The sequence below is a fragment of the Accipiter gentilis genome, chromosome 10, assembly GCF_929443795.1.
Source record: "Accipiter gentilis chromosome 10, bAccGen1.1, whole genome shotgun sequence".
Classification (NCBI taxonomy): domain Eukaryota; kingdom Metazoa; phylum Chordata; class Aves; order Accipitriformes; family Accipitridae; genus Astur; species Astur gentilis.
In genome coordinates, this window is record NC_064889.1 from 23,416,865 (window position 1) to 23,429,502 (window position 12,638).

The following is a 12,638-nucleotide window of genomic DNA, read 5'->3' on the forward strand; positions in this document are numbered from 1 at the left end:
TACACCACAGTCTACCCTGTTCAGATGATTTTCTTACTAATTCCTAGAGAATTGAGGTTGGCTCAAGTACTGAGTCATGAGGATTTCATCTCAGTACAGATATTTTTAGTATCTGTTATTTTATCTTGGGTACTTTTAAAATCTGTGTCACTGCCCAACTCCTCTCTTAATTATCTGAAATTCTTTTCTTCTGCAACTGCTTTGGAATGTTCCCTTATATTATTACAAATACTGGCCTTATTATATTGGGTCCTAATTATACTCATCTATTGACTGGGTTAGGTAAGAGTGTACTTGTTCAAAATGTGAGCAACTGCTGAGAAGCAGAGGCAAAACAAAGCAACAACATTAAATCTCACTGGTGAGTCACCCTGAATATAGGTCAGATCAAACTTCTGCCTTTTTCTGAGCTCTCTGAGGATTTGGTCCAGCTTACCTGAAGGAGCCCCTAACCTCAACAGACCCCTCATACAGTCAGAACTCAAACTTAGGTTTGTACTCCTTTGCCATAATGGCACTGCCACTTCAACACAGAAATTCAGAGGAGATGAGCACTTTCTTAGCAACTGCTCCACAACCTGGAGCTGACAAAGGAGATGAGAGTGAACACACACCAAGGCACCTTGAGAGTAAATACAAAACCTATTTGTTTAACCCAAGCTGCCCCAAATAATACTGTGGATCCACGCAATCTCATCTACTTAAGTCTCAAAATCAATGTGCTAATGGCAGAAGAGGGAGAGTGACAGATCTGATCTGATTCATACCTGGGGGAGGCCCTCTGCTGCAATGGTAAGGAGCTCTATATAATGAGGTGGGCAGGAAGAACTGTGGATTAATTAAACTGCTTGATCACCTCCTTGAAAAAAGTATGACCAAATCTTGATGCAATGGAAATAATTCACATAACCAAGTTTGAATTTGACTCATAACGACAGTACAAAACTATCTTAATATACGGCAATATATTTTTTTAAAATCACAGTCTGACTCTTAATACAAAAAAGAATACCTCCAGTTTAAATAATGAGATTGGAGGAAATGTCCTTGGCAAGTCAATTTGTTCCATGCTGCTGGTGGTTCCTGTTAGTGACAAGGATTTTTTTCAAGAAGGAAACAATGGAAAACAGATGCAAAAGCATTTACCAGAAGGCCAGGCAATGGCAGCTTTTCCAAAATGTCAAGTGTGCAGAGTAGAGTCAATTTAAAAGAGAATTAATTATTTAAACTGAATTAATTTGACTACAATGAAGCCCTGTTAAGCCATCTCATCTATCCTGCTTCCTACTGTGCTACCCCTTACAGTCTAAGTCTAAATACTGACCTCTATTTTCAATACTTCAACCAAAAAATCCCTAAGCCAATCATAGTATCAATATGTTGCTTTTTAAATATATTTACTGCATCCCTTCCAGGAACTCACCTAAAGAATTGTGCTCACCTCCTCCACATTCCCAATTCATACGAATTTAATCCCCGGGTCCCCTTTTCTCCCCTTTTCCTCTTCCAGCTTCACACTTCTTGTGGTGTTTTCCCAGGTGTTTCAGGCAATTTCCATCACTGAATTAATCAGATCCATCTTTTGCCTGCAAATCTGTCCTTTGCATAAAGTCTCTCATATCTTCAACAATTTTTCTCTTTTGCTTCATGTGTTGCCTTGTTGTTGCTTGCCTTTGGGGAAAGGAAGATGACCGAATTTTAGGTCTACGGCTTTCATATGGAAGCTCACTTTCTCAAAAGAATATCCATACCCACTTCCTCTGGAACTATTTGTCCCAAAGTGCTTCCTTTCCTTCGAGGATGTCGGTCTTAGTGTTGTAATACAACAAATTGTCGCCCGTGAAAGGACTACTGAAGGAACCACTGTGCCCACTATTTGCATTTTCCAGGTCAACACAGGTTTGCAATACTATCAACATTTTAAAAGTGGCAGTAATGGTTACCTAGTGCTCTTTTGCCTTGATAGCGTTATATGCAATGTGGCAAACACCAGCAGAGCCCCTGTTGCTCTGAAACCTTTTGTTTCCTACAGGAATATCTATAACCATGTCTACCAGTGAAAGGCCAAAGCTGTCACTTCTCGTTTCCAGTTTCAACATGGGCAGAGGAACATTCCAAAACCATCCTTTTCTGTTAGTGTTAAAAACTTAAAGCAAAAACATCTGTGCTAGAATTTAGGTGAATTCCTTTATTTCTTCTATTTCATGGAGGAAAAAGAACTCCTGTCTATTAAGCAATAAACTTAATTGCCCTGGGTCTTGCCTGTACTGGGAATGTATATCAATTTTAATGCATCAGTGTAAAAATCAGTCTCATTAAACTAGCTCAAAGCCCTAAAATATATTGAGTGCTGTTTTAACACTTGCATATAGTCACTCATATTAAAGTTATAATTTACAGGAGCTCATAATGAATATAAAGAGGAATTAAAACAGCTGAGGTGCAACAAAAAATGTTTAGTGTAACTGATTTTTAAATTGACAGTTAAGAACTCTCTTATGTAGCATATTCAAGGCCTTGGAGGAATACAGTTGGTTGGGATATACCACTCCTTATTTCACGGTGTACTAGAAACAACATGTAAAATGTGAACACACTGAGGCCAAACTAACATCTTCACTCTGCCCCATTATACAAAGGGATGTGAACTGAAGTCAGTGATGAATTCCACCACAAAAATGTAACGCAGCAGATGGTAATTCACTTTTTATTTTTTTAACCCAAAGCCTGCAACTAACATCAAGCACGGCCTGTAACTGTTGTTCAGTTGCTGTAACATAAATGCATTGCATGGACTCCACTCTGACAACAGCCCCAATTGAAAGGGCAGGTCAAACTGGAAAGGATCCTATGGAAGGTCCAATGAGCAACAATTCATTAATGCTATTTAAATTAATCTTTATAGACTTGCAGTAATGTAGTACTTCTTAAATTACTTTGTATGCTGTCATTTTCTTGTCACGCAAGGGGAATGACTAATGTACATATGGAAAAATTAGAGGGAGTTCTTAGAAACCATAATATTTTGCTTGATCGTTCATAACCAAATACGTAAAGAACTATTCACTGTATTGCTATTGCGCAGTTTGTATTAGATCTCCATAGTTACACTTGGCATAACAAGTACAAAAACGAAGTGTCTTTGCAGGGCTGATAAGCAGACAGGAAGCAAGTGAACATCTGCTACAGCTTTAGATGGTTTTGCCTTCAGCGACCGCTGAAAAACTTCAGGCTTTGCATTCCACATACTGCTTGCTTGGCCTTTGACACTAGCAGCTGTTGAACAGGAGATGTAAAATGTTATACCTACAGAAAAGGAGGTGAACTATTTTCTAAAGGAGTACTGGGATATTTAATGGTATTTTTTTCTTTCTGTTTTCTGATCACTAGAAATGTTGGATAGCAGACACTGCAGATGGAGTTATCTCCTGAAGGTCAACCACTTCCTATTTTACAATTATTTTTTTCTAATGTTCTGTTTTCCTTTCCAAAATTGCTTTGTTTTGTTTTATTTTGTTTTGTTCTGTTTTAAACACCAAAACAATTGCACCATATACTGAATAGTAATTATAATCATCATAATCACTGTAAGGAAACCATGTGCTTCCCTGAATCAGGGCTGGGGCTTCCAGTCCAGGCAATCTGTCTTCTTGTAGCATAACAGCATTTCTATAGCATGGGCAGCCAAGGAACAGAGTTATACAAAGTAGATATCAAACAGTTTGGAATGAACTATTTCTTTGTTTAAAGAAAGAGCTGTTGAACATTTAAAAAATGAGCTCAGCCATACAGTGCAGATTCTTTGCTTGTGCATGTGGAAAAAATCTCTGCTCCAGATAGTTCAGCAGTTCTCCACCTACACAGTATTTTTATTTGCATGGAAACCTACTATCAGAGAAGAACAGACAGCAGCATATTTCTTAGAGAATTGAGGCCTATGTACTGTAAATGCACCTTTATGTACTTCCTCTGAGGTTGTAAGTTTGCCTAGGAAATTACAACAGTTGTGATGAAATCGGATTTACCCCTATATGGTAGATCCTTTGGGTCTGACACAATGAAATTAAAATGGGTTTCAGAGTAACAATGAGAAAGATGAAGACACTACTCCAGAGTTATGTAAACGTAACTGAGAAGAGAATTTTGCCCAGAAATTCTATGTTCAGTGCTTTGGAGTCATATGCAGTTTTTTATATGTTCTATTCTTAAACTGCAGATGGATGCTGTTTTGCCAGAATATAAATGAAATACAACGATGACTTCAAACATTTGCAGGAGCCATGCTGACACTCAAAATAAAGAAACATCAAGTAACTTTCCTAGTGAGATCATAAAAGCAGAGACGTGGTGATCAAAGCGAGAAAATGCAACACTCTTACTCCATCCCTAATATAAGATGCTTTCTCTTTCTAGGACCAGGAGTTTACCTGGCACAGAGATATTCCAATAGTCTACAAATACAGTGGATGTGGTGGATACTTTGCCAGTATTTTGTTAGTTAAATATGGAAATATCCACAAAGATAGTAGATTTTAACCCTTGAGACTGGCAAATGACTAACTCAGGTTATTATTGTTTAATAATAGTAGTAGTAATAATGATAATAGTGATGGCAGTAACATATTCATTTTGGTAGAGCCCTACCGTAATCCTGAATACTCTCCACAAACACAGAACAGCAGATTGCATTTGCTCTGAAGACTGTACTCTCAAACAGGTAAGAAAAAACAAGATTAAAAATACTGAATGAATTTGCACTAGTGGCAAATATCTTCATAAATCTGTGATTTTGGAGGGGCTTGTATTAAGCCAAAAGATGTAGCTGGGCATGAAAATAGGCTATATAAAGCAGGAATGGCTGCATTATTTGCACAATCATAATGCTATTATCTTCTTGATTTCACAGGGAACTGAATTTTTTAAACTGTATTCATATTAGAATAATTAAATATCTGTCTTGAACAGTGTGCACATTGCATCTAACCAGCTTGGAAACAGGCCAAAACTTGAAGCAATTTTTAGGAGAATTGCAGAATCAATACATCAATTCCCATTAATTCAGTGTCAGAGGAAACAAATGTGTACCTGTCTGAAGCATGTGTGTTCCCTGCAGAGATGTACTAAAATAGGCATCTTCTGTCTGCCTGCCTTCCCTGTGCCCTCCAAACATCAGAAACCAGGGTCAGAATGGGGGAAACCTGGTCTTGCTCCAAAATCTAATGAAGCCAGTTTTAGTAACCCAGTATCCTGGCCAAGTTATACACAAACTGTTGGCCAAATCCAAGCCATCCCAAACTCTACCCCATCCACTGCACCAAGTTCCTTGTTGCTCCCCTGATGCTCCAGTCCCTCCAAAATACATCTCCACTCCAGGGCTGAGAACATCTACACAAGCTGAGATGGACCTCCTTTCAGTCTGTCTAAGCCATAAGCTGTAATTCTGCACAGTAGTGAGACAGTATCAATGACTAATCGGATTCAAGAGTGCACTTTAAACCAGCCAGAATTCTTGATCAATCCAAGCTCCATAAAATGTGGTGTGCTCCAAATATTTTGCGCATTTTGCTCACTGCACAGCTGGCTAGTGAGAAAAATTTTGTCCCAGAAGGTTTGCTCAAGCACACAAAATGCATTTTTAGCATCCCAAAGGTGTGTGTACTCACAGAGCTGAGAGCACAACCTGTCTGACAGCAGCTTTCCAGAGAAAGTAGCAGGCAAGAGGCAATGGGTGATGAGATTAGCCCTCACGGAAGGAGACTGCTGCTTGGAATACCAACACATCTTTTCAGTCTCTCTCATTGTGACTGTTTGTGCTCTTATCATATTTTCAGTTTGCTTCTTCAGCTACAGGACCAGATGGCTCCCATGCATAATGCACTGAATCATGGCAAGGCTTGAGGTATTTGTTATGTATAACAGCAAACACATGCGCTGGACCAGGTTAAACTCTTTCACAGTTAGCATATGGTGCATACTGCATATGGATGGTGCTACAGCAGGTATCTATATATACATACAGTCGGAAGATTGGAGTATCTTTTCTTCTTGCAGGTTGTCAGGAAAATGACTGTCATACCTTCAACACAAATAGCAAGAAATAGCGGCAGTGCAGTAACACATGGCACAGGACAGATGCTAGGCAATTCTCGTGATGGGCAATGCCTGATGGCAAGGCATCCTGGTGGGCCAAGGACAGGAGGCTCTTGCTCCCCCTCTGATTTCCCCTTGCACCTTGTGATTAAACTGGTGCTGACACCTTGCCCAGTGCCTGTTTGCACAGTCGATAGCCATGGGCAGTACTTCTGGCCATGAAGCACCTACCGAAAAAGGAGATAACTTCATTGTTTGAGAGCATCTTTGCCTCTGCCATTTTTTAAACAGAAAACAGACCGGATTTTCTCCTCACTTGCCTCATGTAGATCTGGGGTAAATTCAAGACGTGGCACCCCTGTGAAACTAGAGTGAATGGGAGGGGCGTTTGCAAATGCAACAGTCGCTGCTTGGTGGAGGGTAAGACTATAAGGTTTATACAGAATGTGATTTGTGCTTCAGTGACAAGACCATAAATATCATCCTGTATCAGTCCCTCGCTGATATATTGCAAATACCTATTTCTGAGCACTTAAAGACACTGGAATAATGAAAGATGCTTTTTAGATACCTAGGAGATTACTGTTTCAGAGAATTCGAGACTGCCATGCTGGGACTCAGTGCAAGTAACAGATCCCAAGGCCGTTCAGGGATGTCCCAAATAGCACAACTTGGTATGGTATGTGTGCTCTGGGTCGCACAATGAAGGAGCAGCCAAGCAGCTGGCTGTTTTTCAATGGCCGCACTCCACCCCAAGTATTTTTGGGGACGAGAAAATTATCCTTCGGCTATTTTTTAGCCTGCTTTTCTTAGTATGTATTTGACATGGCCTCTGTGTTCAGAGTGACACGACACCTCATGAGCGGGTGCTGTGCTGGCCTTTGCAGACAGGCGCGAGCGCTGGCAAGCAGCGGGATGGCCGTCAGGGTCTGGAACAGTGACCAGGAATGTCAAAATCGCAGCCCATTCGGAGCGGCTCTGATAAAGGTTAATGCATGTTGCCACCACCTTTGAGGTCAGCACTGGGCTCACTTTAGCAGTCCTATAAATAGATGCCCAAGGTTGACCGAGAAGACGGTTTGGCTCTGGTGGATCTTGTTTAGCATTCCCTAGAGAGGAAGCCAGATTCTTTTCCTTTTTCTCTTCCAGCCTCTAACCTTGAGTCAGTCTCTGTGGGAAACATTAGTGGCATTTGCTGAAAGAGCTGCCGCTGTGAGCCAGATGTCTTGCTGGGTTAAACCATACGTACATGTTTCTTCAACCTGCAAACCCAGACCTAATCCCACTAAAGACTCAAATTAATTCCTCACTGGCAAAACTAGGGAAAAAACCCAAACAAGCCTTGAGCCTAATTGCTTGAAAACAGTAGGACACCTAGTGGATTTATAGGGAATATCTCTGGGATTATGAGCAACATTCAGTCATTTTCTTGGCAAAACCAACTATGAATATATTTATAGCAAAATCATGGAAATATCAGGGTTTCTATTTAATGAATTAATCTTGTTATAGCTCTTACAGCCTCCAGTTTGTCTGAAGAAGTTATTGCACCCTATAAAAACTCAGTGAGTATTGTCTGAATGACTTGAAAAAAATATTATGGGGAACTGGGTGGTTCCCAAGGTCTGGGAATAGGAGGAAGGGTATTCTGCCAGATCAAAGCCATCCCAGTTGTTCCATCTGACAGCTCTCTAATGATCTTAATGAGCAAAGTTTTATAGTCTCAGCCTGGCTCCCTGGATAATTGTACAGCTTTACAACAAGCATTGCCATGCTAAGCACAGCCAGCCAGCTCCATTGGTTGTTTCAGCAGTGAATGAAATGGCCACAGAAATCAAACTGCCTTCTTCATTTCCCAGGGCTGATCTTTTGAATCCAAATTAGAAGATGATGGGACGTGTGATAATGCTTGCACTGCTGTTGTTGATATTGTATTTGTCTGGTAGCGACACCAACACCAAGCAGATTTTGACTAGATAGGAAATAAAACTCTGTGGCAGGGTGTAGTAAGAGGGAGAAGATTTTGAGCCATGTTTCGGAAATTATATCTTGGCCAGCAATTATCCTGGAGCTGCCAGTATTATCTTACTAATATGTCTCTGGAGGCAGCAGACACAGACAAGGAGATGTGTGTTGAGTCCAAAATGGATGCAGGAAACTGATGACTTCATTTTGACAGTCATCACAAGAAACACCATGTCATCGAGTCTGTTGCATTTGATTTCTGTTCCCAAAGCGTACTGAAAACTTTCCTTCCTTTCTGCTTACCATAATACTGTCCTAGTGAAAAAAATGTCTCCAGAATATGGTTAATTCTAGAGCTGCTCCCTTCCCACTCTTTCTTCAGTGCTGCAGAGAGCCCTACAGAACAGTAGAACCAGGATGAGGTTTGATTTTGGATAGGTCCCTGTTCAGATCCAGGTCCTTTTTTATTCCAACTCCAGGGTTAGGAAAGAGAAGGCTGATATAGAAAATAATTTTGATTTGGTCCATTTCTTCTTATATATATTCTTTTTTTTCCTAGAGCTGTAGAACTAGAAAAAGAATATAGCATATGCTGGAATTCAAGTGAGGTATCTACAGAAAAATTCCTATCGACTCCATGCATTTTCATTACTCCTACCTCTGGCATAGAATTACCTGAAAAATAGAACTCCTTGTACATCATAGACTCTTTATTTTGGTTCAGGGTTCTAAAAAGAGAGGGTTTGGGGTTGGTTTTTTTTTTTTTTGATGGATGGATATTATAGTTGCATGTCAAACTGGGGGTAGTAAGTGCTAAGAGTATGCTTTTCTCTAATTTAGCAGCTGGATTGGAAAGCTTGAACTATCTCTGCATAATTGCAATGATTCATGGATTGTTAGAAAATTGCAAAGTATTGATTGGATTTCCCCCTTAGGAAATATTTCTCTTCTGACAAAACAGAGTAGGTTCTGGGGCTTCGCTTTTGTCCTTCCTGCCTTCTGCCCCAGGGAAGTCAGTGGCTCCTTTCATCTGGGAAATGGGAATTTGGGTCAACCGCCATTCAAGGACAATTTTGAATTATTGCGATTTCCAATTCCAAATCTTTCCCTGAGCTTTGCAAAGTGATGGGCCTTGCAAACTGTGAACAGGGATTTCAGAGCCAGAAAAGTTGGGACCAGCAGCAAATACTGGCCATCCCTGTTTCACATTCTTCTATTTCCATGTCAAATACCACTGGTGTGTTCTGCAGAGAGACCTTGACCTTGTTGTGGGAATGCTACAGCCATCAAAGATGGTGGCAAATTTCCCCCTTTATTAGGCCAGGATTTCTCTCGGGGTTTCAGGAGTTGGTGGCAGGAGGGAAGTGGGAGAATAAAGTGAGAATCAAGTGTGGGGAGAGCCTGATGCACAGTGCCTGGGGCTGAGCAGCTCGGAGCTGATGACCTGACACACATCTGCACGTTAATGGTGCTGCCGAGGCAAAAGCTGGGGCCTTTTTGGCAGCTGCTGTATGAATTTCCAGAACAGAACCATAAATACGCAGTTATGAGTGTGACCTCTGCTTCTTTTCTTCGCTAAATTGAACATCCAAGGGCCAGCTGAGTATCGTTCCTTGTCTCTGCTCCAGTTGCTTGGAACATGCTGCCTCCACAAATGGTTGTGCCTAAGTACAAACTGAAGAATTACGAGAGTGCACTAATTCAAGGTTTGCAATGAATTTAGTGTTCCCGCAAGGATGACACTAATGGCAATTAATGCAGCAGAAATGCCAGTGCTGAATGACTGTTCTCACATTAAAAGCTGTCAGTCGAAAAGCGCACAGTTCTCTGTTATTTCAGGCCTGACCTCTGCTTTTTGGCCATGTTTCATACGCACGGGAAGTGTCCCAGGCCATCCTGTAACTACAGCAACATGCTCCGGGAGGGGACACAAAGAAAGAGCAGAGCAGCAAAAACCAGTCTGCGCTGACAGTTATGTTTCCTGAGGGTTTGTATATTCTCATCTGGGGCTTGCTTGAACAGGAACAAAATTAACCCAGGTCTGAACAGAATATAAGACTTTAATTTCTGCAGCTCCCTGCTAGTCCAATGCTATCCTCATGCCCTGCTGTCTGTTGATTCTTGTTTAGATGCAAAGTTCTTTCTGCTGTTTCAGATTTTTTCACCATGAAGAACCTGATTATAAATCATCAAATGCATTTAAACAGGCTTAGCTAGAAATAACCTCTGCTGCTGCTCATATACATGGCAATATGCAGAAATTTTCATGTTACAGTGCATGATTGGTAAAAATGCCTCTGCTTTGTAATGTCTTGAGCTCAACAAGTGATAGTGGTATAGCAATGTAGGGACCGTGATTTTTAGCTGAACCAGAAAAGACGATGTCCTCACTTTGTTCCCTAAAGTCTTGCGCAGAATAAGCCAGTTCCAGATGAAGAACATCTGCAATTTGGTGTAAGAGGAAGTAGTGCTTATGCATATGAAAAATGTAAATAAAGGGTGTTTCCAGGCTCACAAACAAAATGCAAAACACAAAAAGGAGAACAGCTCTTACAGAAGAATAACTAAAAATACTTCATTTGTGTTATTTTTATATTTTTAGAACTAATACCAATTCTGGAGGATGAAACCAGGCCTGAGAAACATCAAGTGAAAATTAATAGCTTTTTAACAACAAAGTTCAACGGAGAACTGCAAATAGGATGCGAGATGGAAACCTTAACTACAGAGTTATAAATATACCCCAGCCTCTACACATACAGGTATCTGTTACCAATTTTAAAGCACTACTCAGTGCAGTAGGATTGAGAAGGGTGAAAGGCGCAGGATGAGCATTTTCAGATGCCAGATTTTGGGTGTTCTGGGTTCATCTGGAGATTAAAAGGGTGAATCCAAAGACGACACAGACTTCTACAGACCTTGCCACTACACTACGGGAGTGCCTGCTGCTCCTGCAAGGTTCTGGCCTTACAACACCCTTCCGGAACTTGCGTATGAAATGAATCCCACAGAACATGTGGAAAACAGGGTCCTGGGGATGCAAAGCCCCAGACGCTCGGCGGGTTTTGTGCACCTGCAAGAAGCTGGAGGTGTACCATCTGCCAGGGCATGCCGGAGGCTGGTGGCAGGACGTGGAGTGAGCCCAGACACCGATGCTCCGACCTCACCCATGTGTCTGTGGAGAGCCCAGCGCCGTACTCCTCTGGTGTGACACGCTGTGGCCACACGTCGCGTGTCTTTGTTATTAGCACTTTGTTTTCCCCGCCCAGAAACTCCAAAGCAGCGTGAACTATTTATTTTTAAACGCAGAGGATCACGTTATGGTTTGTTATCATCCCAGCAGACAGTAACCGATGCACAGCATTGCTGCTGATGCCCGGGGGTTACTTTCCATGCGCAGCAACTGACTGCAGGGATGGCGAACATACTGCTGCTGCTAATGGCAAGCTGGTGGAAAAAAAAGCAGTTTTAAGGGCTTTGGTTTAATCATCTGGACACAAGCGCTATTTTTATCCTCTTCTATTTAGGTCTTGAGCCTGCGCCAAGGGAAGCTGATGACAAAGCTGGGGTCTCCCACAGCACAGGGGCAGATGAGGGGGCTTGCTTCTCCGGAGGGGAGAAGCAGGGTAGGCAGTGGCATGGCGGTGGGGAAGGGGCCCCCCGCTCACGGGCCCTTTGCACCTCATGAGGCAAAGGAGCTCGTTGGCACCTCCGAAGCCTCCACCACGAAGTCCGCCGGCTTCACACGCCCCTCTCAGCCCAGCTCTGTGAGACCTGGGGCGCTTCCTGCCGACCCACCCCAAGCTCCACCGTGGCTGCGGGCAGCTCTGGGGTGGAAGCCATCACCTGCCCGTGTAGGCAGGAGAAGGACACCCACACCCGTGGCTGGGGATAGGGCCGGTGGCCGCCAGCCAAGAGCAGGAGCGAGGTGTGGCTGTTACACCTCCGTGTGTGAAGGAGCCCGGGGAGCGCGGCGTGTGTCTGGCCATAATTGGGGCAGAGAAGGCCGGAAAAAAAGAAAAGAGGTAAGAAAAAGCTTCAGGTTCCACCGAGATTTGAACTCGGATCGCTGGATTCAGAGTCCAGAGTGCTAACCATTACACCATGGAACCGCTCTGCCATATTCTCTCCCGGCCGGCACTAGTCCCTTCTCCGGCGCCCCCCGCGCTGCCGCCGCACCCCATCCCCGCGGCTGTGGTTGTGACCGTGACCGTAACCGTGATCGTAGGTGAACGACAGGGGCGTGTCCGCGCAGGCTCTGCGGACCGCCCGTCCCGCTCCGCTCCGCCCTCGGCGCCGTCCCTTTAAGGTCGAGGTGGGCGGAGTGGCTGCTCTGTCCCGGAAGCAATTTAGCGCAGTCCCTGCGCTGCCCCGGAAGCGCCTGGCCGTGGGCGGACGGAGGGCGGAAGCGCTGCGGCGGCTGAAGGGAGGGGTCCGGCTCCCGCTCCCAGTCCTCGGTCTCGGCGCACCCCACCATGGGCACCCGCGATGACGAGTACGACTATCTCTTCAAAGGTAACGGCGGCGCCGCCTCGTCCCCAGGGCAGCCGCAGGGGTCACCTTCCGGAGGGGGTCCCGGCCTT

At 43.4% G+C, this 12,638-nt stretch overlaps 2 protein-coding genes and 1 non-coding gene across 7 annotated transcripts in view; 1 reads left to right on the forward strand and 2 right to left on the reverse strand.

The window, feature by feature from the left end:
* The window catches only part of DENND4A (DENN domain containing 4A), a 71,932-nt gene extending 70,493 nt beyond the window's left edge, over positions 1-1,439 (reverse strand). Inside the window, exon 1 of the mRNA XM_049813220.1 lies at positions 1,424-1,439. The gene's annotated coding sequence lies outside the window, so the exon portion shown is untranslated. The remainder of the gene's footprint in view (positions 1-1,423) is intronic.
* Positions 1,440-12,095: 10,656 nt separating this feature from the next.
* Positions 12,096-12,167, reverse strand: TRNAQ-CUG (transfer RNA glutamine (anticodon CUG)). Its single transcript has one exon. It is a non-coding gene; the product is annotated as a tRNA-Gln (tRNA).
* A 264-nt stretch (positions 12,168-12,431) lies between these two features.
* Positions 12,432-12,638, forward strand: part of RAB11A (RAB11A, member RAS oncogene family) — a 38,591-nt gene continuing 38,384 nt past the window's right edge. For 4 of the 5 annotated variants that reach the window (XR_007507397.1, XR_007507398.1, XM_049811565.1 and 1 more), the window contains exon 1: positions 12,432-12,570. Coding sequence is in view for 2 of the 5 variants with exons in the window: in XM_049811565.1 (XP_049667522.1) it covers positions 12,531-12,570 (40 nt within the window). In the remaining 3 variants the exon portion in view is untranslated. The remainder of the gene's footprint in view (positions 12,571-12,638) is intronic. The other variant, XM_049811561.1, reaches the window with a different exon arrangement.